This window comes from Limanda limanda, chromosome 7, assembly GCF_963576545.1.
Source record: "Limanda limanda chromosome 7, fLimLim1.1, whole genome shotgun sequence".
Taxonomy (NCBI): Eukaryota; Metazoa; Chordata; class Actinopteri; order Pleuronectiformes; family Pleuronectidae; genus Limanda; species Limanda limanda.
Genome location: NC_083642.1, coordinates 10,237,344 through 10,264,549, shown reverse-complemented (window position 1 = coordinate 10,264,549; position 27,206 = coordinate 10,237,344). Strand labels below are relative to the sequence as shown.

The 27,206-nt window shown below is 41.4% G+C and overlaps 1 protein-coding gene across 1 annotated transcript in view; it reads left to right on the top strand.

Annotated features, from left to right (window-relative positions):
• Nucleotides 1-7,583: 7,583 nt before the first annotated feature.
• The window catches only part of LOC133005500 (glutamate receptor-interacting protein 2-like), a 32,571-nt gene continuing 12,948 nt past the window's right edge, over nt 7,584-27,206 (top strand). The window contains exons 1-9 of the mRNA XM_061075202.1: nt 7,584-7,755; nt 14,310-14,390; nt 15,119-15,254; nt 17,662-17,807; nt 19,442-19,525; nt 19,625-19,700; nt 20,637-20,782; nt 22,654-22,801; nt 22,876-23,045. Of these exons, the coding sequence (XP_060931185.1) occupies nt 7,584-7,755; nt 14,310-14,390; nt 15,119-15,254; nt 17,662-17,807; nt 19,442-19,525; nt 19,625-19,700; nt 20,637-20,782; nt 22,654-22,801; nt 22,876-23,045 (1,159 nt within the window). The remainder of the gene's footprint in view (nt 7,756-14,309; nt 14,391-15,118; nt 15,255-17,661; nt 17,808-19,441; nt 19,526-19,624; nt 19,701-20,636; nt 20,783-22,653; nt 22,802-22,875; nt 23,046-27,206) is intronic.

Sequence of the window (27,206 nt, the reverse complement as noted above, 5' to 3'; positions counted from 1 at the left end):
AACCAGGTATTTGTTACCACTTGAGCTAATGATCTGTTGCATTGTATAACACAAAGTTTAATTAGGGCCCGAGCACAGACATCAAAGGTGTCTGGTGAGACCCTATTGAAATTGTAAGGATTATTATTATTATTATTATTATTAGGGCCCGAGCACAGACATCAAAGGTGTCTGGTGAGACCCTATTGAAATTGTAAGGATTATTATTATTATTATTATTATTATTCAGGCAAATGAATTGGCTTTTTGAGGGCTTTAACATGCTCAACTTCTTACCAAAATTTGCAGAAAGTTAGAAAGTGGTGAAAATTTACGTATTCTGAAGGAATTTTCAATGGGCGTCGCAAAATGGCTCAACGGTGCCCCCCGAGACAGCCCGAGACCCCCGGAAGGTGTTCCCATTGACCTATCTTCACAAAAATCGATATACAGGTGTATCATGACCAGACAAACAAAAAAGTCTCTGGGTGCAATTGGAAAAACACAACAGGAAGCCTGCTATATTGCATTTAGTGGCCATTTTGGCCATATTCCACATTTTTTCTTTGATACACTTGTACCAGGGTTTTCATCGGATCAACTTCAAATTGAGATGAGTGTCATCACGACAAGATGGAGATAAAAACTGACTGACGGATTTTTTTTTAATCACACAGTGTGACCGTGGCGTGGCGTCAAAGTTTGATTACACGCCATTAAAACATGATGTTCTGTAACGCGGACATACATGGACCATGAATCCTTTGATTTCAGTCTTCCTAGATCAAAGGAAACTTTATGTCTTGCAAAGGTTACGTCTCTCTCTCTCTCTCAGAACTGGTTATTTTTGTTTTTTCAGACAAAAAGCATGCAACGCTTCAAAATGGATGTGCTCGGGCCCACCCAGTGCTGCTTTGCAGCCCTAAAAATGTTCTATTTTCATATATTTTAGTTCAGACTTACATTTTGTGCCACAACATTAGCAGATGCTAGTTGTTTTTGTTACTGAAGAAATGTATTCTAATTAGGGCCCGAGCACAGACATCAAAGGTGTCTGGTGAGACCCTATTGAAATTGTAAGGATTATTATTATTATTATTATTCAGGCAAATGAATTGGCTTTTTGAGGGCTTTAACATGCTCAACTTCTTACCAAAATTTGCAGAAAGTTAGAAAGTGGTGAAAATTTACGTATTCTGAAGGAATTTTCAATGGGCGTCGCAAAATGGCTCAACGGTGCCCCCCGAGACAGCCCGAGACCCCCGGAAGGTGTTCCCATTGACCTATCTTCACAAAAATCGATATACAGGTGTATCATGACCAGACAAACAAAAAAGTCTCTGGGTGCAATTGGAAAAACACAACAGGAAGCCTGCTATATTTAGGGCCCGAGCACAGACATCAAAGGTGTCTGGTGAGACCCTATTGAAATTGTAAGGATTATTATTATTATTATTATTATTATTATTATTCAGGCAAATGAATTGGCTTTTTGAGGGCTTTAACATGCTCAACTTCTTACCAAAATTTGCAGAAAGTTAGAAAGTGGTGAAAATTTACATATTCTGAAGGAATTTTCAATGGGCGTCGCAAAATGGCTCAACGGTGCCCCCCGAGACAGCCCGAGACCCCCAGAAGGTGTTCCCATTGACCTATCTTCACAAAAATCGATATACAGGTGTATCATGACCAGACAAACAAAAAAGTCTCTTGGTGCAATTGTAAAAACAAAACAGGAAGCCTGCTATTTTGCATTTAGTGGCCATTTTGGCCATAATCCACATTTTTTCTTTGATACACTTGTACCAGGGTTTTCATCGGATCAACTTCAAATTGAGATGAGTGTCATCACGACAAGATGGAGATAAAAACTGACTGACAGATTTTTTTTTAATCACACGGTGTGACCGTGGCGTGGTGTCAAAGTTTGATTACACGCCATTAAAACACGATGTTCTGTAACGCGGACATACATGGACCATGAATCCTTTGATTTCAGTCTTCCTAGATCAAAGGAAACTTTATGTCTTGCAAAAGTTACGTCTCTCTCTCTCTCAGAACTGGTTATTTTTGTTTTTTCAGACAAAAAGCATGCAACGCTTCAAAATGGATGTGCTCGGGCCCACCCAGTGCTGCTTTGCAGCCCTAAAATTTTTATTTTCATTATTATTATATTTACTATTATTATATATACTGTTGTTGCTGCCATTATTACTATATACTGCTATTATATTGGTATAATTACTATCATATATAAATATATATTATGTTATATTATATACTATATATACTGTACTATTTTTATATTTTTTATATTATTATTATTATTATTATTATTATTATTCAGGCAAATGAATTGGCTTTTTGAGGGCTTTAATTATTATTATTATTATTATTATTATTATTAGGGCCCGAGCACAGACATCAAAGGTGTCTGGTGAGACCCTATTGAAATTGTAATGATTATTATTATTATTATTCAGGCAAATGAATTGGCTTTTTGAGGGCTTTAACATGCTCAACTTCTTACCAAAATTTGCAGAAAGTTAGAAAGTGGTGAAAATTTACGTATTCTGAAGGAATTTTCATTATTATTATTATTATTATTCAGGCAAATGAATTGGCTTTTTGAGGGCTTTAACATGCTCAACTTCTTACCAAAATTTGCAGAAAGTTAGAAAGTGGTGAAAATTTACGTATTCTGAAGGAATTTTCAATGGGCGTCGCAAAATGGCTCAACGGTGCCCCCCGAGACAGCCCGAGACCCCCGGAAGGTGTTCCCATTGACCTATCTTCACAAAAATCGATATACAGGTGTATCATGACCAGACAAACAAAAAAGTCTCTGGGTGCAATTGGAAAAACACAACAGGAAGCCTGCTATATTGCATTTAGTGGCCATTTTGGCCATATTCCACATTTTTTCTTTGATACACTTGTACCAGGGTTTTCATCGGATCAACTTCAAATTGAGATGAGTGTCATCACGACAAGATGGAGATAAAAACTGACTGACGGATTTTTTTTTAATCACACAGTGTGACCGTGGCGTGGCGTCAAAGTTTGATTACACGCCATTAAAACATGATGTTCTGTAACGCGGACATACATGGACCATGAATCCTTTGATTTCAGTCTTCCTAGATCAAAGGAAACTTTATGTCTTGCAAAGGTTACGTCTCTCTCTCTCTCTCAGAACTGGTTATTAGGGCCCGAGCACAGACATCAAAGGTGTCTGGTGAGACCCTATTGAAATTGTAATTATTATTATTATTATTATTCAGGCAAATGAATTGGCTTTTTGAGGGCTTTAATTATTATTATTATTATTATTCAGGCAAATGAATTGGCTTTTTGAGGGCTTTAACATGCTCAACTTCTTACCAAAATTTGCAGAAAGTTAGAAAGTGGTGAAAATTTACGTATTCTGAAGGAATTTTCAATGGGCGTCGCAAAATGGCTCAACGGTGCCCCCCGAGACAGCCCGAGACCCCCGGAAGGTGTTCCCATTGACCTATCTTCACAAAAATCGATATACAGGTGTATTATGACCAGACAAACAAAAAAGTCTCTGGGTGCAATTGGAAAAACACAACAGGAAGCCTGCTATATTGCATTTAGTGGCCATTTTGGCCATATTCCACATTTTTTCTTTGATACACTTGTACCAGGGTTTTCATCGGATCAACTTCAAATTGAGATGAGTGTCATCACGACAAGATGGAGATAAAAACTGACTGACGGATTTTTTTTTAATCACACAGTGTGACCGTGGCGTGGCGTCAAAGTTTGATTACACGCCATTAAAACATGATGTTCTGTAACGCGGACATACATGGACCATGAATCCTTTGATTTCATTGTATATATATTTATTATTATTATTATTCAGGCAAATGAAATGGCTTTTTGAGGGCTTTAACATGCTCAACTTCTTACCAAAATTTGCAGAAAGTTTGAAAGTGGTGAAAATTTACATATTCTGAAGGAATTTTCATTATTATTATTATTCATTATTATTATTATTATTATTCAGGCAAATGAATTGGCTTTTTGAGGGCTTTAACATGCTCAACTTCTTACCAAAATTTGCAGAAAGTTAGAAAGTGGTGAAAATTTACGTATTCTGAACGAATTTTCAATGGGCGTCGCAAAATGGCTCAACGGTGCCCCCCGAGACCCCCTGAGACCCCCGGAAGGTGTTCCCATTGACCTATCTTCACAAAAATCGATATACAGGTGTATCATGACCAAACAAACAAAAAAGTCTCTGGGTGCAATTGTAAAAACAAATCAGGAAGCCTGATATTTTGTATTTAGTGGCCATTTTGGCCATATTCCACATTTTTTCTTTGATACACTTGTACCAGGGTTTTCATCGGATCAACTTCAAATTGAGATGAGTGTCATCACAACAAGATGGAGATAAAAACTGACTGACGGATTTTTTTTTAATCACACGGTGTGACCATGGCATGGCGTCAAAATCTGATTACACGCCATTAAAACACGATGTTCTGTAACGCGGACATACATGGACCATGAATCCTTTGATTTCAGTCTTCCTAAATCAAAGGAAACTTTATGTCTTGCAAAGGTCACGTCTCTTTCTCTCTCAGAACTGGTTATTTTTGTTTTTTCATTATTATTAGGGCCCGAGCACAGACATCAAAGGTGTCTGGTGAGACCCTATTGAAATTGTAAGGATTATTATTATTATTATTATTCAGGCAAATGAATTGGCTTTTTGAGGGCTTTAACATGCTCAACTTCTTACCAAAATTTGCAGAAAGTTAGAAAGTGGTGAAAATTTACGTATTCTGAAGGAATTTTCAATGGGCGTCGCAAAATGGCTCAACGGTGCCCCCCGAGACAGCCCGAGACCCCCGGAAGGTGTTCCCATTGACCTATCTTCACAAAAATCGATATACAGGTGTATCATGACCAGACAAACAAAAAAGTCTCTGGGTGCAATTGGAAAAACACAACAGGAAGCCTGCTATATTGCATTTAGTGGCCATTTTGGCCATATTCCACATTTTTTCTTTGATACACTTGTACCAGGGTTTTCATCGGATCAACGTCAAATTGAGATGAGTGTCATCACGACAAGATGGAGATAAAAACTGACTGACGGATTTTTTTTTAATCACACAGTGTGACCGTGGCGTGGCGTCAAAGTTTGATTACACGCCATTAAAACATGATGTTCTGTAACGCGGACATACATGGACCATGAATCCTTTAATTTCAGTCTTCCTAGATCAAAGGAAACTTTATGTCTTGCAAAGGTTACGTCTCTCTCTCTCTCAGAACTGGTTATTTTTGTTTTTTCAGACAAAAAGCATGCAACGCTTCAAAATGGATGTGCTCGGGCCCACCCAGTGCTGCCTTGCAGCCCTAAAAATGTTATATTTTCATATATTTTAGCATATTTATTTATTATTTTTATTATTATTTTCAGGCAAAACGCATGCAACGCTTCATTTGCGATTCACAATAATCACATTCACTTCGTATTTTCTTATTATTAGGGCCCGAGCACCGAATGGTGAGAGGCCCTATTGAAATTGTAAGGATTATTATTATTATTATTGTGACTATGCGGAATTTGCTTTTTGAGGGCTTTCCCATGCTCAAAAAGTTGCTAAACTTTGCAGTATATTAGAACGTGGTGAAAATGACAGTATTCTGGAGTATTTGGAAATGGGCGTGGCAAAATGGCTCAACAGCGCCCCCTGGAACCCAGCCGCTAGGTTTCCACATAACCGATTTTCATTATAATTATAATATAATTAAACAGGCTTACATGTAGATGCGTGGACAAGCTGGCGGGCAGGTATACAGGCAGGTAAACATCCAGGCAGTAACAAAATACAGCTAATAGACACAAAAGGTTAGTTTTTAATTATTATTATTATTATTATTCAGGCAAATGAATTGGCTTTTTGAGGGCTTTAACATGCTCAACTTCTTACCAAAATTTGCAGAAAGTTAGAAAGTGGTGAAAATTTACGTATTCTGAAGGAATTTTCAATGGGCGTCGCAAAATGGCTCAACGGTGCCCCCCGAGACAGCCCGAGACCCCCGGAAGGTGTTCCCATTGACCTATCTTCACAAAAATCGATATACAGGTGTATTTATTATTATTATTATTCAGGCAAATGAATTGGCTTTTTGAGGGCTTTAACATGCTCAACTTCTTACCAAAATTTGCAGAAAGTTAGAAAGTGGTGAAAATTTACGTATTCTGAAGGAATTTTCAATGGGCGTCGCAAAATGGCTCAACGGTGCCCCCCGAGACAGCCCGAGACCCCCGGAAGGTGTTCCCATTGACCGATCTTCACAAAAATCAATACACAGGTGTATCATGACCAGACAAACAAAAAAGTCTCTGGGTGCAATTGTAAAAACAAAACAGGAAGCCTGCTATTTTATATTTAGTGGCCATTTTGGCCATATTTCTTTGATACACTTGTACCAGGGTTTTCATTATTATTATTATTATTATTCAGGCAAATGAATTGGCTTTTTGAGGGCTTTAATTATATTTAAACTTTAACAACTATATTTTAATACTAAATATGACTTGTTTTTAATTTAATTTTTGATATTTACTTTTAATATATATTTTTTAACAATGTGTTGTCTTTGCCCACAAAAATATGAAATCATATGATATAACGATACAGTCTAAAGATTAGTGTAAACATGTGGGAGTAGAAGAACAAAAGGAAACATGGGAGCAGTGAGAAGAAATAATTAACTTGTTTTTATACAATGCTCATTAGCTATTCATTTGCCTGAATAATAATAATAATCCTTACAATTTAAATAGGGCCTCACTGTCTGTCAGTGCTCGGGCCCTTATAATATTAAAACGACTTGTTTCTAATCAGCTGTTCTTGAGTCGTAAATGACCGTGACACATGCCCACTTTACCTACCTATACCCAGTGTTGAATTACTGAAGCACCTCCCATTTCTATCCCACTGGATCTTATTCCCATGTAAACAATATATCCCTGACAACAGGGAAGATGGCAGTTCGCAGTCACCTCCCATGTTTTCAGTCAGTTTGGCACCATGTATCTGCATGTTGAGACAAACCCTCCGCTGACATCCTCCTCTAATTGCTTAACTTGTTATATCAATAATTGAAATGGGAGATCATCAGAAGCAATTGTGTTGAAATGGCCAGCTCAGAATATACATTGTTGTGTTCAGAGCCAACTCCCTGCAGAGAAAGTTTCCATTGCATTCTGGCATGCAAGCTGTGCCCCACAGCCCTGAGCCCTCTGCCATCTGTTCTTGTAAAACCTGACATTGCCAGAGATGCAAAAATATAACATTTATTAGCCAGTCAGCTTGTGGCTGTTTGGATGTGGCAAAGTGTTACCAATAGTGTCTGGGGGAAAAAAGAGGCATTGTTGGATCTGAGTGTTTCCTCTGTTTGTGGAGTGGGTTCGGAGGACTCACCTGAGAGGACTGGAAGTTCTCCAGAGAGGGAGGAGAACATGAGAACAGCAGGACAGACAGAGGCTGCAGAGTCTGAGAGAGGGGGAGAGGACAGAATCCATTTATTTCCTTGTCACTGGTCATAAAATGAACATGTCAGCACGGCTAGTGTTTGGAAAGGGACACCTCTCTCCCAAGCAGCTCTCCTTTGCCTTCCCTCAGACTGATTCCCTTAGGAAAGGCAGCCGGTCCTCTGGGGGAAAGAAGAGGATGTTCTCCTTTTCTCTCAGATGTCGCCTGGGCATCATCAGAGGACGAGGTAAGGTAAAACCTTTGGGAATTCAATCTCCAGTTTTCAGAGATAGTAATGTCTTAAATTTTGTGGAGAAAGAAGTGTCAAACTTAAAGATAACATATTTGTTTATTAGTTTTGGTGGGGGAATTTTTTGTGTTACAGCAGCAAAGGGAATTCCAAAATGGAAGATGCAATATGAATACAAGGCAAATCTGAAAAATAAGGGCAATACAAACATAAGCAAATTTAAAACCAGCAATAAATATACAGGTGTAAACAGTTTTTCAAATTGTTTATAATGCACTTACTATAGATAAAAGCAGCATAGGTGTTAAGTAATGCATTTGTCATATAACTCCAGTTTACGAATGGCAATATACTAAAACCCAGTTGTAATAATTTGTGTAAAATTTGAAATTCGAAAGTTTTGTATATCAATAAACACAAACACTTAAAACATCTGAGTACAACTATATTACACTGTGTTATGTGTACGTTATGTTTTTTTTGTTGCTTGTAAATGCTAAATTGGGGCAATATTACAATTTCAACAATAAGAATTTGTCAAAAACAAAATAATTTGACTTCAACAACTTTATACATTAATTAATAAATAAAGAATAAAATAATAAAAAGTCGCCATATGACAGAAATGATCTGACGTCATTTTAAAAAGAGTAAATGTGTGTGTATGTTTGCAGCAGACCTACTTTTACTAAAATCTGACCTTTAAGGTTAAAAATAAAGTGCGAGGATGTGTCACACATCCGTGTCCTCAGGCTGTTCGTTTTTTTGGACACATACTGATTTGTGCTGGCTGACAACCGAGGTAGTCATTTTGCTTTTTCAGATTTTTCACATGCAACTGGACCTGATCCCCTGTAGGTGGCAGTGTGGTCAGTTTGGTGGATGAGGTTGTAGTTTGTATCACTGACTATAGAATACCTGCCATGTATAATAACATGTAAAACACAACGATTTCTTAAACAATCTTGATGAAAAATCCGCAAACACTTTCAATCAAATACTGCAAAAACACATTATTCTCTTCTTTGGAGTTCTGCACTTCATGTTTTTTTTCCAGAATCTCTGTCTCACTGCAATAACTCTACTTTCCTGATTAAATTATGACATTTCCCCCCCCTCTGCATCAATAATGTGGATTTCCAGTCTAGAGGAAGTGCAGGAGAGTCGATTTCTATTATAGCCCAACACTTGCCACCCTGTTCCCTGAGGTTTTTATCAGTCCAGCACACTGCTCCGTCTCCCGGAGCTCTTCATTCTGTTGGAAATTAATTAGTCTCGCTCTGAAAGACTACACTCACTCACATTGTAAATGGGGTATTAAGGACAAAAGTCTCTGAGGAAATTATCCACATCGAGGTGCATTGTGTCCACTGACTAATTAGGCTTCATGCAACAGCAGGTGGAAACATGGGAATGTTTGTTTTGAAATTACTTTACACATCTATAATATTGGCAATTGTAGAATGCAGGGTCTAATTTCACATTAGGAATCATAGAATTTTTTTGTATTGTATATTGGTTGTATTTTGGTGTGCTGCTTGGTTTTGCTGGTGTTGATTTCCCTGCTTCCACAGTTCGGACAATATAGTCTTGCCTCGCATTTTCTTCACAAACAATGCAGAGGAAGGATCGGCCAGTGAGGCTGGAGGAAGCCATTTGTTGTTGGGGGCAGTGGGAGGCCAGGAAGTGGCAGGCGTCGAGGCGCTTGTGCACGACACATGTTCAGACAGGTGTGGCCATGGGTCAGTCGGCACAGCCATTAGTCCGTCTGTGTTTGGGTGGAGGTGTCTCAAAGGGCCCTAGGATTAGCAGTGGGTCGTTTCAACCTCCTGATGGGGAAACAAGAGAAGTCGAGCTCCGGATGACGTACATTTGATTTTCACACGTTTGCCACAATTCTACTCATTGCTTTTTATATATTTATAATCACACATATCATTCATAATTTTGTTTTTTCACATAAGGACAATCTGAACCCACAGCCCTTAACAACTGCACAGCATTTTGAATGTATTTCAGCTGCTAGACGTGTTCTCAAACAGCTGCACGGGAATTTTTACTTGCTGTCGAGTGTGTGTGTGTGTGGAGGGGGGTGTGAGAAAGAAGAGAGAGTGAGAGTGAGAGTGAGAGAGAGTGAGTGAGAGATACATGCATTGTATGGATACACGCTCTGTGATATGGGTGCAGCTTGTGTGTGAGAAAACGTGACACTGTGAATGGCTCAGTCTGACAATGCATGTGGTGTTAATTGTGCCGAGAGTTCAGGTTGTTCAGTTTTTTCATGTGTAATCTCAGTGTATGTGTGTGTGTGTGTGTGCACATGTCTATCTATAGTTATGAGGACCAATTATGGTTTAATACCATCATTGTGAGGACATTTGGACTTTTTGGCTGGTTCTCACAAATTCAAAGGGCCGTTTGAAGGTTAAGTCCTGGTTTTAGGGTTAGGGTCAGGCATTTCTTTGTGAGGGTAAGGGGCTAGGGAATGCATTATGCCAATGAGAGTCCTCAAAACTATAGAGAGAAAAGCGTATGGGAGTGTGTGGTTCGGTTGGTGGGTGGGTTTGAGGATGTGTTTGACTCCGTGGGAAATGGATTAAGTGTGTGTCCGTGTGTGAGTGTTAATGTGTGTGTGTGTGTGTGTGTGTGTGTGTGTGTGTGTGTGTGCGTGCGTGTGCGTGCTTGTGTGTGCACGCTGGGGGAGGGAGTCACTATCGTGTGCGCCTGCCTCACTGAACCCCTCTGGCTGAGTGAGGGAGGGAGAGAGAGAGAGAGAGGGAACGAGCAAACACACTCACTCCAGCTCTGTATGAGAGAGCAGGGTTATGTGTGAGCTCATGTGTGTATGAGCGAGGGATGATAAATGCTCTGGAAAAAGGACGAGTGATTAGTCTGAATAGCTCAAAAGCAGAACCCCAGCAAGATGGCAAGACCATTTCTCTCCATGCTTTGGATTTCATAGACAGAGTTTAAGCAGATGCATATTTTTGAGCACTGAGAGGAATTATCCAATCTTTTTTGCCAGCAACTTTAGGGAAGGGAACTAGAGACTATCTGAGGATCACAATTTGCCCTCTGGAGCTCCAGACTTCACCGGGCTTTCACACAGGGACAAGGGTCAAACCAATACTGGACTGGAGAGACAAGGAATGACGAGAATGAAGAAGGTCTCTCTGTTTTATCCGAGCGGCTGAGACTGGTGGGTCTCTCAGGTCGCCTGCTTCTTCCTCTAGTGGATCTTGGTCTCTCTGTGCACCACTGAAGATCAGCAGGGTTACTTCCTGGGGGTGACTGTGCTGACTGAACTGCAGCCATGCTGTGTGGTCTGAGGAGGGACTCCAAGAACAGCACTGGTAAGAGCAGCGCACGTTGGTCCTTGCGGTGCAGAGTGAGTGAGGTGTCAGCTGGTGTGGTGTAGTGGAGGATTTTATCGCCGGAGGGGGCGAGTGATCACCTGGATCATTTCCTCACCTGTAGAAAGAAGCTTGTGTCTGAAATGAATTCATTTGATGTTTCAGACATACCAGGATAATTACATTCCAATATGTTAAACTATTCTTATAAACTCGATTTTGGGGATTTGTTTATGTTGGTAATCTATTAAACTGTTGAGTTGTTTCAATGTTTGCATAATGGCAGTGATGGATCATAGGAGATTTAAATGTCACTGACCTCAGCCACCAGCGCTCGGTCATGTGTATTCGGGGCAGATATAGCAACACAAACTGGGTCTGGCAGGCTCCGGTTTATAAATAAAGTTTTACTCTCCCAAAATAGCTTTATGATTTCAATGTCATTGTCAGCGCTGCCCCCCATATTTAACCTACATTCTGATTGGATATGACAGGGATGGCGCACACTGCCCTGAGTTAAATCAGGAGTTAATTAACTCACTACATATTCATGTGAGAGTGTAGAATTAGATTTTTGTCCTTTATTTTAGCTGGTTAACCGCGTCCTCAAGCCAAAAACTAACTTCCTCTACAAAGACGAAGGTCTTAATTTCAGTTGCTGGATGAATCTTTGGGCTGTTTATTAATCAGCTCCATCCTGATCACTACCCAGGGCACCAGGGTGAATTGGCTGTTGTAAACTGGAGGAGGATGCCTCTGGGATTGCCTGATGGTACAGTAGTGTTCAGTCACGTGCACTGCGTCGGCTGTGTGTAACCCAGAGCTAATGTTGCCTTTTGACTGCAATGACAGCTGCTGGACTGTCAGGGCCCTCAGGGGCCCGCGGGGGTACGAGGCTTTTGCTCAGCCCAACGTGTTTGTGATGTGTCACTCGCTTTGTGTGTGTGCGTTTTTGCCTCACAGCTACTGGACAGGGATATTTGTGCAAGGATGTGTGCGTAAATTAGTGTGAAATACCACATTACGCATATGTACTGTATGTATCACTACAATATGCAAGTCCAGTGAAGATATTTCTGCAGCGGAGGTCTGACTCATGCAGCCGCGTGCAAGAGAAGGCTGGATTTTCTTCATTACGCCTCATATCCAGAGTTTGCCCAAAGGTTTCAGGTCAGGGAATGTTTGACGTAAGATCTGCCTCTGAGCTGTCGGAAGGTGTCTTCCTCTTCAGCTGGACACACATGGCAAGTTGATGTGGACAGAGAAGAGACAGGAGGTTGACTGTCCTCCCCCAGTCCCGTCTTTACAGATCAGCTCAGGTCAAAGAGAAAGACAAGGACATGTTTGAGTAACTGAAATGAGGTTTTTCATGTCAAATGGAAAAACAGACTGGATTATTTTAATATAAGAAAAACATAATGACTCTCAATCCAATCTATCTCTCACATCTACATCTGGAGCATCTTTTTCAGTAATTCCTGATCAGACGTCTATTCAGATGAAAGTCAGAGTTCATGATATCTTTGGATGGAGTCTAAAACTCAATCTAAAAAATATATATACCATGTCTGCTTGGTCAGATTTGACTGAGCTATGAGAAGTAATATGATTATTTGACACAAACTGAAATATTTGGCCTCTATGGATTTTTGAAGTATCTCAATAGCATCTGTGAGCTGTGTGTCACAGTCGCTGCTGCTGTGTGTTTCAGGCCAAATCATCAGGACAGACGCAATAGCTAACTTTTCATTGTTTGAGAGTGAGTATGTAGGACTGGCTCATAGTTTGAATACCTCTGGTTCAAAGGTTACACTATTTCTGAAGGAGCTGTTAGGAAACCAAGATTTTAGTGTCTGCACTATTGACACAGTAACTGGACACCAGAAGGGAGAGGGGAACTCAGAGAGCGCATACCTCCACCAAGGCTAACTCCTTATCTCACCTTGTTGGAGAAAGTCAAAAAAACAAATTCCTGGACCTGCCGGTTTATCCATATACATTTAATAGGTTCTTCCTTGGGTCATATCCCACCCATTCACAAAATGTCATGGGCATCGGTGTAGTCTCTTTTGAGTAATCCTGCTAAAAACAAATAAACGGCAATGAAAACACTGCATTTTTATTTGGATCTGCACCAAATTGCAAACTCTTATAAATATCAGTCCCCTTAGCATGCCAGATATTTTTTCTTACAGAACCATGAATCATACTCTGAAAAAACTACAAAAATGATGAAAAATGTCCTGGATCTGCCCGTTCCTCCATATCCACTCCAAAAATGATAATTTTATTGATGTCGGTTGAGCAGTTTTTTGCTTAATTCTGCCAGCTAACTAGCTAGCTATCAAACAAACAAACGCAGATGATAACATAACCTCCTTGGCAGAAGAGCTTGAGCCCCGAAGTGTTCGGCACTAACATGCACCCTCCGCTCTTAAAAAGAGGACTTGCCAGTTCTTCCTTAAGTTTGCAATATACCGATCAGTCGGTGCTGGAGAGCTGAAAAGGTAATCCACAGTGGACAGGATTAGAGAAGTGCCAAGTCAGTTTTCTCATCACTGTCCCTGCTGACATGCCTCTGCGGCTGCATTCATGTTCAGATGGCCGTGCAGCGGCTCCGCTAATCTGTGGCCAGCCCAGTGCTGCGTCAGAAATGAAATAAAAAACACACACACATTTCCCCCCCGAAGAGCAGATTGAACATTCCCAGCTTTCTGTAGCAGCTGCTGTAAATGACATGAAAATGATAATTTTCTCTCTGTGCACAAACAGTCCATTAGCCGCATGCTGTTCCTTCAGGAGAGTTTCCATGCTTTAGTGCTGCATACATCCAGCTCTCTGAAATTATATTCTTGTGTTAAATTAATGGTTTTCAAGGGTCTTTGCTGCAGACGGAGAGGAGCTATTTCAAACCCTTGACCCTTTTCTAGGGGGATTTTGGTGGAAACAAAGTGGAGCTGCAGGTTCCTGAGTTCAGGCTGATATGGTTTCATCTGCCTGGCAGACAAATGTGGTTGCTGGCTTAGGGATGTTTCGCTCCCAGAGCCCCACGTTACCCAGAGTGCAGTTCAAGGCATTAACTTGTCACAATGTGCAAAGCACGGTCGTGTTCATTCAGTCTTCTGCTGCAGAGTTTCTCTTTACAGTGTAACTACAGTTTCCCAACCGCACCTCTATACCTCACTGCTGTCTCCTCAGATGAAGGGCCATACTCCAAGGGGGGCAAGGAGTCCGGGGGACCTGACCAATCACATTTGTCCAGGAGGCGCAGCCTTTCAGGTACGATCCAGTCAAACCTGACTTCACATCATGTTGTTTTATGTCTTTTGTCTGATTCATGCTACTGCACCTAATTCACCTGTGTCCTCAAAAAGAGAAAGAGTCTGACTGGGATTTTACTCTTTGTGCACGCAGAGTCGTGCGTCTGCTGCATTTTCTTTGATGTTACGTTGTTTTGAATGCTTACGTAAGGTGAAAAAAACGCTGGTGTGGCACACTTGTCACTGGTACTAAACCACACTGGGTAGACTTCACGTAGAGTGATCTGAGAGCTCAGCACAATGTGGACGACAAGACAGAATGAGTCCTCTGATGACAACATATAACCACATATCCACCACAGCACAAGAGGAGTTTTCATTCACTTAGGAAAACAATTAGCCTTCAATTTATGATCTAATGAATCTGCTGTAATGCTCAACTGGTGTACTGTGTGTAAACATGCACAGATTTCAGTATTTAGTAAAACACCACCATAGGACTCATCTCCCTCGTCCTCCTGCTGCTGAAGCCGTCACACAGAATCACTCACACTGAGAGATTCGAAGGGACAAGGAAAAGACAGCAAAGTGAGAGAATAAAGTCTGCGGTTGTGTGTCAGCGAGCGTTTCGGTGAGAGATTCAGGAGGGAAAGATGATAAAGAGTCTTTCCTTGCCTCTCAGACGGGGCGATTCTGTCAAGCAGATGCTAATGCCGACCTGGGATCTGTGCCTGTGTCTGTCAGCAGAGGAGTACCGAGGGGTGACCACGGTGGACCTGATGAAAAGGGAAGGCAGCAGCCTCGGCCTCACCATCTCCGGAGGGTCTGATAAGGACGGCAAGCCCAGAGTGTCAAACCTACGGCCAGGTGGGCTCGCTGCCAGGTGAGATCTCTGCCCTGCGATGTGATTAAAAAGTCACACCAGTCCCCCCCCACTGCAGAACCGTGGGCGTTTACTTCAACCTGCAATAAAACCCGAACAGGGGCTTGGTTTTAAGTAAGGTCTCTGAGAAACATTGATTTTTTTTGGGGGAGGTATCTTTGCTTTAATATATAATACGTAACAATTCTTCAGTGAAGTGTCTAAAAACAACCTATATATTTGACTTGTGTTCTTACGTTATCGAAAATGTTTCCAACAAGTTTCAAACCAGAGAAATTCAAAATTTTTATTCAAGGTAACGGGACGTTTCATTTCTGTTTCCTTGTCTCTGCGTCTGGGGCGAACAGCGTATGAAGAAGTAAACACACTGCTAGCCAGTTAGCCAATTAGCCAGTTAGCCAGTTAGCCAGTTCTTTCCGCCCACTGTTTGCATCGGCCTCTTGTAATGGACCAGATAGATTTTCATCGGCGATGGTCATGAAGACAACGACCCCCATGATCCCACGAAGCTTCACAATGTCACCAAACAAGTCTTCATTATCAGCGTTTTGATTGAGAGACCCCTAGTGGTCAAATTGACTTATCATGCGCTTAATTCACAGCATGGTGGTAAATCTTATGTGGGTTTGCTCTTCATATTCTGACTTTACCCATCAACAACATCTAAAAAAAAGTAGCAGACGACTTGCGTTTCATGATGATTAAGCAGCGTGTGACTGAAAACACACACACACACACACACATTTTAAGAATGACACACACCCTCTGAAGATTTCCTGGCCAAGTATGCCATCGCCTGTCAGGTCCACGGAGGTTTAAAGACAGACACTGTGCTAATTCTTCCCAGCAGCTTGTCTTCACACAGCCGACTTCCTGCTTGTGTGGAAGTGCTCGCTAATTTACTGGGTGGAGGGACAGGAGAGGGGGGGGGGGGCAGGGATGTTGTGTGATGAGGCCGGAGCGGGATGACAGGACGCTCTGGCCCTGCTGGTCGAGACGTCTGTCTGTCTGTTGTCAGTGCTGATTGGCAGCAGTAGCCCAAAGGTGAGCGGGCTGAGCGGGCCTAGGACATCCATTTAATTAATTAGCTCTCCAATGAGCAGTGTGTTGACTCAGAATGTCAGATGTGAGACACCGTGTACACTCATCTCTGAAGATGGGAGGCTTTCAGCTGCCGCACACACACACATCGCTCCACACAGCTGCCTCTGCGTGTCAGTCCACATTCCACAAAATGGTTTATAATTACACTACCACAACGGATTAACGCAACAAATCATGATTGCCTCTGTTGACATTCAACGTATCGTTATTTCCGAATCAGTTTTTTATTTCTGCTTCTACCCCCCGCCCCTTGAGATTGTGCAGTAAAAACCAGCTTGTAATCAGATTTAATGGCTTCATCTCATCTCATCATGATTAGATCAAGTTAAGAGGACATTTGTTGCCAACATGTGCTGTTGAGCTGATATAGTTGGGCCTGACTGTGACAAACAAGTGGCTTAGAAAGACTTTAGCTAAAAAAAAAGACCAAAACAATGAGCTGAAAATGAAGCGTAACGCTAGTGCGGTGGAAGAAGGCTGAAGTGGTGCCTGTAGAAAAAGATTGGCACTAGCTGTTTTTCGACATGTTTCACAACGACTGGTTCATTCATTGCAACATTTGAGACGTTTACTCACATGGCGACGCTGGAGCCATGTGACGTTTTCTGCCACATCTTCCTCCACCCGCCCAACTTCAAGGTTGTCTTCACCCCTGGCCGGTTGTTTCTAGGTCGGTTTGTATGTTTGCTTCATGACAGATAAGTCAGATCCAGACCAGGGGGCGAATCAAGGAAGTTTGTTTTTCCCTTTCAGTAACACTGCAAGAAGGCACATTTTTGTCATTTTCTTCAATTTCCTGAAGAATGATTCTTGATGAAAAAATCTGCAACATTTAGAGGACTAGTATCTATGAGTGTGTGTGATGTGGTGCAGATTGATTAAACACAAGGGGACCTTTGGGCCTTAGTGGAGGTTTGTGCTCTACTGAACATCATTATCTTCATGTATGTGATCATTAATATGGAGATCAGCAGAATATGTGAATCTCAGCAGAATCTTCATCGCTGCTCTCTCAAAGAGCAGAGCAAGTTTCTGCTAAATTCAATTGTTTGCTGTCAATTTATTGATGCAAAAACTAAAAATCCTTGATAATTATCAGTGGGTTCCTCATTCATTAAAACTGCAAACATCTGTTACATGACAGATGTTAAGCCCGAATATAGTATCAGGTGCTAATGCAGAATCAAGCTGATACTTCATATTGTATTTAATGTGTTGTGCAGATTGGCAGCTTCACCAACAAGCCTGCAAGGACAGAAACCAGCAGAGTGACTGTGTGAGTGTGTTTCGTCTCTTTCCACAGGAGCGACCAGCTGAATGTAGGAGACTACATCAAGTCAGTGAACGGCATCAACCTGTCAAAGCTCCGACACGATGAGATCATCAGCCTGCTGAAGAACATCGGGGAGCGAGTCGTGCTGGAGGTGGAGTACGAGCTGTCCCCGTTCGGTGGGTGAAGTCAGTGCCAGAAACATTATATTGGATTTTAAAATACACAAAGATAAGATTAAGGTTCCTAATCAACAAGACTATATAACTTTGGTTTATAATCTGCATTTAACATTTAACCTTCAGATGAATTGGTCCATATGTAGAAAAATTTTAAGATATTTACAAAGAGAACGCAAACTGATAGTAAGTTCTCTCCCTTGGAGCAAAGTTAAAGAAACCAGGTTGACGAGTATCACTTCAAACCAGCTTATCTCCAGGTCTCTGCACACTGATAATAAAATAAAAACTGGGAGAGACAGAAGCATCAGCAGGACAGTGTTCTCTCTTCATCCCTCCAGATATCGTGAACATGGTTACATCATCACTGGTTGTAACCCACATTGAATATTATCCTGTTTTTTTTTAGCTGCAGCCAGAAGGAGGGATGAAGAAAAGATGCAAAAAGAGCTGCTGGACTTGCTTTAAACTGTTCTTATCTCTCTAGCATTAATAAAAAGCTTTCCAGACAGTCTTATCCGTCTGGGAAAACCAGACTTCACTTAGTATCCTGGTGTTATTAGAAAAAAACATCTTCTTATGTGAATACACCATCGAAAGTATTTTACTAGAACTGGTATGAAGGTTCAATTGTCATCCAGGAACTGAAACATGTTATTTAAAAGATCTATTTAAATACAGAGCTGTGTTGTAATAACATCTGTTAATGAATAGAGCTGGTCTCAAATTATATGTGTTGATTAATGGACCCCAGGACGATGAGCAAGTCTATTAATGGCAGCTGAAGAGGGTCTTCTTCACAAGAACTATAAACATGCCACTAAAATAGGAAACAAGATTTGTTTACTTGTTTATTTCTGTCCTTACTTTGTTCTTTTGTGTTTAATGTTTGTTTCTGTTTTGTTCCATATTATTAACCCCCTCAAAACAAGACGATACATCTCAATGGGTTTATCCAATGACAATAAAGGTCTAGAATATTCAGCTGAGGGTCCAAAAATTTAATAAATTCAGACCTAGAAATCTAGATGAACGAGTTATGTCGAGTCCGCTGCATCTCCAGAAGCACTGAAGTCAACATGTTTGCATTTTTTTTCTGTTTTCATGTGTTGCTCAGCTGAATTTATTCACAGAGCACATTTATGAACAACATATGTAAAGCAGCTGAAGTGTTTTGCAGAGATGATAATTACAGTTGAACACACAAATACAATTAAAGACATCTAGGTCACATGGAATTTAGTTTTTAGCATTTGCATGTTTTGACCCCCAGATGTGACCTGTAGTCATATTTGATATTTTTGTTCCTTTATTTTATTAAGTCTCATTTTAACCGCCACATCTCGACTTCTTTTAAGATGCAGATCATCAAGTCGATACTTATCGTGTTTCCCAGATCAGGGCATTGGCCTCAGACGCAGAGCTGCTCCCCAGGGGCCGCACCGTGTCCACTGCTCTCTGCAACGATAACATGGAGCAAATGCTGAGAATTAATTTCTCCACTGAGATCAATTTAACACATTTTCTCAAGGTCTTGTTCACTCTCTCGTTTCAACACACGACACAGAGAACACCAACATTCAAACTTTACAAGCTTTGTAGTAATTCTTGTTTATTTTCCTCTTTACTCTCAGTCCAGTCCCCTGCAGGAGTCTTAACCAAATCCATAGAGGTGTGTTTACACAAGGAGGGAAACAGCTTTGGGTTTGTCATGAGAGGTACGTGCGTGGTGAAATAGTTGTCAGGAACAAATTCAGTCAGAATAGTAAGCTTTTTATCTTTGCAATGATTTATTTATTTGAGTTTTTGATTTTCAGGAGGCTTCCATGAAGACTGGCGCAGGTCTCGCCCCCTGGTGTGCACCTATGTCAGACCAGGGGGTCCTGCTGACAGGTAAGGACGTATATACATTTAAATACACAGTGATATATATATACACACAGCTAGCGATTGAAATGTCAGTTGCAGCAGCAGAACAGTCACACAGAGAGTCGGGCATCTGGGCTCCGACTTAAGTGATGAGCAAATATCTTCATCCTCCATGTCTGAACCTACAGGTGGATGCTAGGGGAGGGGGAGAGGGGCTGAGTCGACAGGCAGTGACACTGACGCAGGGCAGCAGAGGCATTGACAGGCAAAGGGAGAGATGGGAAATCTTTGCAGCTTAAATAGACCAGATTGGGAGGGTGTGTATGGGAGAGGATTGTGGAGAGTGAGCTGCTTGAACTAGCTCACTAGAATAGAGTGTGTGAGTGTGTGTGTGCGTGCACAACTGTGGCAATTTAGGCTATTTATATGGCTTGTATCCATTTTATCTCTTGATCATGCATGAATGAGCCTATTCAAATTATAGTCTCTGTGCATGCATGTGTGTTTCCGTATTGTGTGCATTTGGATGTATAGATGAATGTATATGCGTTTTTACTAATTGCCTTATATTTAAGAATTACTTCAGGTTTAAACAACAATAAAATAACGTGCACATTAATGTGGCCTGTGTATTAGTGTGTTCTCTGGCCCCTTGCATGAAATTGTGGCTGCGACACATATAGCGTATGTTATCTTCCAAGCAGAAAGGGCAGTGCTCATCCTGAGGCGTACGCAGCGTTGCACTTCCCCATGAAAAGTGCGAGGATCAAAACAGTGGAGCAGACTTAATTCAACATCAAAGACTTTTATGGCCGTTTATCTTGTTTATCCTTCATCTCACCTGGGAGGGAACTCTCATGTGGAACTCTTGAATGATTCACTGTGACCGTTGCTTCAACGCCTGTATGGTCAACCGTGTTCTGTGCTTCTCTCTGTTTCTCCTTCCGTGTGTTTGTGCAGAGAGGCCACGTTGAAGGCCGGGGACCGAGTATTGAGCATAGACGGGATGCCTTTAAACAGAGAGAAGCACGCTGACGCTTTGACCATGCTGATGCAGAGCGGCCAGGAAGCTCTGTTCCTGATTGAGTATGACGTCTCTGTCATGGGTGAGCACACAAACACAGGGAATATGTGGAGGCATGGTAGGGCAGCGTTGCTCTGAGGGTAAATAATGTGGCTGTTTGGCTGTGTGGATGCGGGGGAGTGTCGGTGCTGGAGACGCCACCAGGGGAGTCACTCTGGCCCCGAGAGCACACTTCAGCAGAGAAAGGGTATGGGTGATATCCAGGGCTTTGTTATAATGTCTCTCTGCTCTCCTGAATTGCAGCAGGTTTAATCTCTGTGTGTTCAAGAAAGTATATATTTTCTTTCTGTCATTGCAAAGCTTGCTTATTATTTTTTAGGCAGACAACTTCCAGGAACAGTCTTTAACATGGATGTTTTTTAGGGGATAAAACATACTGTGTATTAAATCTTTGCATTAAAGTGACACTCTAGTGATTTAGTGTTGCACTTGTAAAAAAGTTGGGTTGTGAAGTTGTACAGTTGGGAGATTCATACTGAATAGTTATTAAACATTTAAGCAGCAGAGGTGGAGATGGTCATTAAGTTTTAGTTCCTTGGGTTATCCTACAGTTCCCATAAGGCTGCTTGTCACCGTCTTTTTTATAAACTAGGGAAACTCCCACATCCCCAGTTTCTTACACAGGCTTTCTGTTAGAAATGTGTTTTACACATGTAACGGTGGAAAAGAGCAGCTATATAATATTATTTATGGTAATGTGACGGAGAAAAGAATGTTAAGTCATAAAAACAGAAAATGTTTAATAATCCATCCATGTAATACCAGAATAATGAAATGTGAAACAATTGAGTGGTTGTGATTAGGGTTGCAATGGGGCGGAAAGTTTCCGTTAAATTTCCGGAAACTTTCCGGAAACTTTCCATGGGAAGTTAAGCTTGGGAATTTTGGGAATTTTGAAAAAAAAAAAAAATACGCAAATTAAACGCTGAGCAATTAAAACATCATTCAAAACTCTATTTTAAAGATGCATGGAATGCAGCACACGCTGCACGTTGAATTTCAACCCTCCACTGTGCATTCTTCCATCACATGCACAGATAACTCCCAGCATCCTGCACACTACAGCACTATTGAGGACTGCTGTAGTATGCAGGACTGGTCAGGTAAGTTTCGATGATATTACTGGGGAAATATATTAGCATGCTGATTGAGGATTGTTCATCTGTTCATCTAGCCTATTTCCATTGATTTATCCATCAATTGTAAAATATGTTAACAGACTATTCCAATTGTTTGGCTAACTATTTATATCTCTGGCATTGCATTAGTGTATTTTTACAAACTTTTTTCTAATCTTATTCTACAGAATAATGCCACGTGCACTATCTCATGTGTGGAGGCATTTCACCCCATCCAATGTAGAAGGAAAGGCTGTGTACATTTGCAAATACTGTGCAAAGACCTATGTTAAGAATGACACAAAGATGCAGAAGCATATAGTCAAGTGCCCAAAGTTTCCTCAGGGCTCAAATCAGCCTATGACAAAACAAAATGTCTATATTTATGTCTGTATATGACAAGGTAAACACAGTTAGTATAAATTACCCACAACATTTCCAGTTTATTCCCATTAATTCCCGTTAATTCCCGTATATTCCCGTTAATTCCCGTTTATTCCCGTTTATTCCCGTATATTCCCGTTAATTCCCATGGAAAGTTTCCCACTTTGAATATTCCCGGAATTTTGCAACCCTAGTTGTGATGGTTGGGTGTTATATTCTCAATGTGAGATAATTATTCATATAATTTCCTGAGAAAATTACTCAGGATTGGAGAATTACATTTATTCGTAATGCAACTGAAATGTGAAGCTGACTACAGTGTTGTGATGATTGTGTGATGCTCAGACACAATCTTGGCCTCCATCACCTCTGCGTGTATTATCCTTTTCAGAGGCAGTGCAGCAAGCCTCGGGCCCTCTGCTGGTGGAGATAGTGAAGGGTCCCTCTGCCAGCCTGGGGATCAGCCTGACCACAACGATATACAGGAGCAAACAAGTTATTATCATTGACAAGATCAAGGCAGCGAGCGTGGTGGAGAGGTGAAACCAGCCCCCTGTGTTGAACTGTCCCACAGGCGTCTCCTGGCTCAGTCTGACTAATGTCTCACTGTCAGGTGCGGAGCGCTGCATGCAGGGGACATCCTCCTGTCCATCGATGGGACCAGCACGGAGCACTGCCACCTGATGGAGGCCACGCAGCTACTCGCCAGCACCTCAGATGTCGTCAAACTAGAGATTCTCCCTGCGAGTCAGAGCAGACTTCCTGTCAGGCCACAAGACACAGGTACTGTGTGTCCTGCAGCCGACACACAAACACAGTGTGAGACAATACATTATGTGACACAAGCTGTCACAGAGAGTGCCAGCTACATTTTGTGGTAGAATCATTTCCAGAGCTCAGGATGACAACTTCACATGACCAGCTTCTGTCTGACCACATTAAAAAAAAAACCCCACTACATTTAGATTTATTACTTTACAGTACAGTTATTTAACATATCTACCAAAGATACTTTTCTTCTCTAAACTTGGATAGAGAGTAAAGGCTCTTATATACTACTACGTGTCCGTTTCTCGGAGAGGTCTCAGCGGAGGGCAAAGAGTCTTTTTGATTTTTACTTCTCCGACACAGTCCGTCGGAAAAAAATTCATCGCCAAACCCATAGGTGGCGCAACGGAAGACGAGCTCAGAGAAGCCTACCCCATTTGGGAAGAAGTAGTCCACGTGTCTCTGTTTACATGTTAGCTTGCGTCCCACACACTGAACCATGGCAACTAACAGAACTAAATAAAGTGACACCCAGCAGGTCAAGATGCTGATGTAATCGTTTCTTAGCGCAGCGGTTCCCCGGTCTTGTTTCCGAACTGTGTTGCTGATTCCACAGCTTGAATCTGCTTGAGGCTACATGTAGCTAGAAGCTACCCGGAGCTAGCTCCCCCCCAGCTTCCACACACAGTCAGCAGGGACTCCCGGCACTAACAACTACTATCCAGTGTTTGCTTCTAACCTGACGGTATTATAGAAACAGTGTCATGATAGAAGTGGAATTAAAGTCGTGACGGCGGGTTCTTGCACTGTTACCACCGCAGTTAGCATGGTGGCTAGCCTAGCCTGCTAGCGCCGTTTTGAAAGCTCGTTATAACCGTATGTGACCGTGCACACATGCCCTCAGTGCTCTAACGAGCCACCGTCAGCCGGACAACTCCGCTGGATTAACACACACGTCACATTAATCGTAGAATCATAGTTGTGTTTGGGTTAGCTGTCAAGCAGGACGTTTGAGGCCGGAAATGACGTCGAACAGAAATGACGTCGTACGGAAATGACGTCATACGGAAATGATGTCGTTCGCGGACCAATCACAGCCAAGAGCGGTCCGTCGGGTCTCCAACATGAAGACGGATAGTTAGAAAAATCAGACGTGTATGAAAAGCTGTCCGAAGCATTCGGAGAGGGCGTTTCACAACGGATAGGGCGGTCTTATCTGTCCGTAAAAGAAAAAACGGAGAGGCATAAATTGGCCTTTAGATAGAGAGTTAGATAGATAGATAGATAGATAGATAGATAGATAGATAGATAGATAGATAGATAGATAGATAGATAGATAGATAGATAGATAGATAGATAGATAGATAGATAGATAGATAGATAGATAGATAGATAGATAGATAGATAGATAGATAGACATTATTATTCATTATCTGTCCCAAAGTGACAAGGCTCAATAATACATTTCACATTTGAAAACACACACACAATACATATTTAACAACAAGGCAAAAAAAAACACACAATTCACATTTGAAACAAAAAACTACACATCTTAAAAATCTTAAAACCGGTGTCTGCTTTATAAATATACAATTTTGCAGGACAATGCAAAGGACCTACAGAGCACAATGTTGACTAGTTGTTGGGACTAATTGTTTTACCACTACATCATTATATCTTTTGACGTAGTTGTGTAGAAAGTCTACAGTAGGCAGACTCTAGCTCCAGCGTGTTGCCCTCGCCTTATTGTGACTGTTCTGCTCTTAGCTGTGTGACCTACAGGCAGAAAGAGCCATGGCCTCCCACATGCCCTCTTCCATGTGAATCAGCCCCTGTGTGTGCGTATGTGTGTGCATGCTGCCAGCCACAATCCCCCTGCCGACGCACTTGACCTCTTATGAATACCAAGAAGATTCCCACACATGCAGATACACACACACACACACATGCATACGCTCCCCATTCGGATATCATGTTCGTGCCATGTTCTGCAGACCTATTTGTGGGTCAGCAGCTGCAGGAGCTACTTAACATGCGAGCATGGGAGGAATCATACGACATGACAAAGGGAAATAAGCTGCAGTTAAATGGGATGACGGAATCCTCTTCTCTAATAACTTTCTTTATCCCCGTCTTCGTGTATATGCCTGGTCCAGCCTGAAGGCGACTCCTCCGACTGCCTTTGACACTTATTTTCCATATGTTTCTAATCAGTTTCGGAGATTAGTAAAGAGTGAAATCCTCCAGTGTTGGAGGGAGTGCTAAGACCACAGTGAAAATGTACTCATTCAGATTAGAATAATTGTGCTAAGATAAAATAATATTGTAAGGCTGTAAATTGCACTCATAAATCAGTAGCAATCAAAAAACTACTTTTATTTGTCAATTCCAATGGACAACAAATCTGAACATGAGAAAACACGGCTTTGTAAAAATGACAATAAATACTCTTAAAGTTTGTGTTATTAGATAATTAAATCAGAACTAATCTACACAGTATTTGCATTTTCATTTTGTTATTTCTCATCCACTGACATTCAAATCCTCTGGACTGGCCTTTCCAATGGATAGATTTTTTAATCTGTACATATTTTCTACGATATTTGGACATGTATAAGTAATATAACATTTTAATTGATTAGGGTTAGGGTTAGGGTTACCTCCATGCCCAGAGATAAAGATAAAGATATATAAATACTCTTCAGGACATCTCAGTGAAATACTTGAACTGTGTGGGCTCATGTTGACTATTGAACCGTCTCCATTCAAAGCAGCACATGCGTCATCCCTCTATAACAGTTCAGTCGTGAATCTTGTCTTTAGAAATTGAAATTCAATCGTCACGATGAGACAATCTTTTTTTTCACACTTTCCCCCTCGGGACAAGACGCGATTATAAGATGCAATTTGTCTAATCTCCTCTGGGGATTTAATAAGACTGATATGGCCACTAAGAGATTAAGAGTTAATGTTTCCTACCACCAGCACAGACTGAAAACACCATTTCTTGGAGAGCTTCCCCTAGGTGGGCTTAGCGTAAGCCGGCAGAGCCACAGCTTTACAGGTTTGACTGAGTCCAATGGAAACCGGTTCTCTGGAGAAGGGCCTGTGGTTCTCCTGCTTGTATTCCGAGTATATACAGTCAGATTTAACCAGGTCTCCTGAATGTGGCAAACATCCCAGGCACGACTGTAGTCCCCAGCAAATCCCCCCCCACCCAGCCTGTGTGTGCGAGTTGTCAGCGATTAGGACCCCTGCAAATGAAGCAGCAAGGATTACTGTCACATGTAACACTCAGTGACAAATTTAGCTGCGTGAATCCGCGAAGGGGAGTTAATTATTGAGGTGTGTGTGTCTCGCAGTAGGTCAGCTTGTCTTTACATACTTCATAGATGCTGTTTGAGTGAATACACAGGATTTGACATGAGGGATGAGATGCCGTCTAGAATTAAAGGGAGAGTTCAGTGATTATCTAATCACCGCTATGACGATGGAAGGAGTGGGTGAAGTGTTTGAGTCCACACAACACTTCAGGAGTCTCAGTGGTAGACAGCGTTGCAGCCAAATCCAAAGTAACTGGTGACAGATTCTTCAAACATCCATACTGCTCCTGTGGTGTCATCCAAGTGTCTGTAAGCCCCGACATTCAGATTTGACTTGAAACAGTGTAGTTTACACCATTTTAAAGCCTCAGTGATCCACATGTGAACGTGGTTCTGTGTCCCAAGAGATTTCCTGTGACAGTAATTCTGCTTTTCGTCTAGTGTCCAGAAAAGATTATCAGACAACATTTACTCAAAAAATGAGGTGTAAGTGAAACCATTTCAAGTAAATCTGAATGTCAGGGCTTGGATGACACCACAGGAGCAGTATGGATCCAGTCAATGTATTTTTAATGTAGTTTCTTTACATTTAAAGATGTTGTCACCATTTAATTCATATGAATTGAATTTGGCTGCAACGCTGTTTACCTCTGAAACTCCAGAAGTGTTTTGTGGACTCAAACACTTCACCCCCCCTCCATCGGCATAGTGTTGAGGGCATTTTTATTTTTGGGTGAACTATCCCTTTAACAACAATCTCTGATCTTTTGTTCAAAGCAGGAAACATCAGCAGAAATGCTAAAATAAGAAAAATAACCCCCACATTCATATGAATCAAGTAAAAGATCAA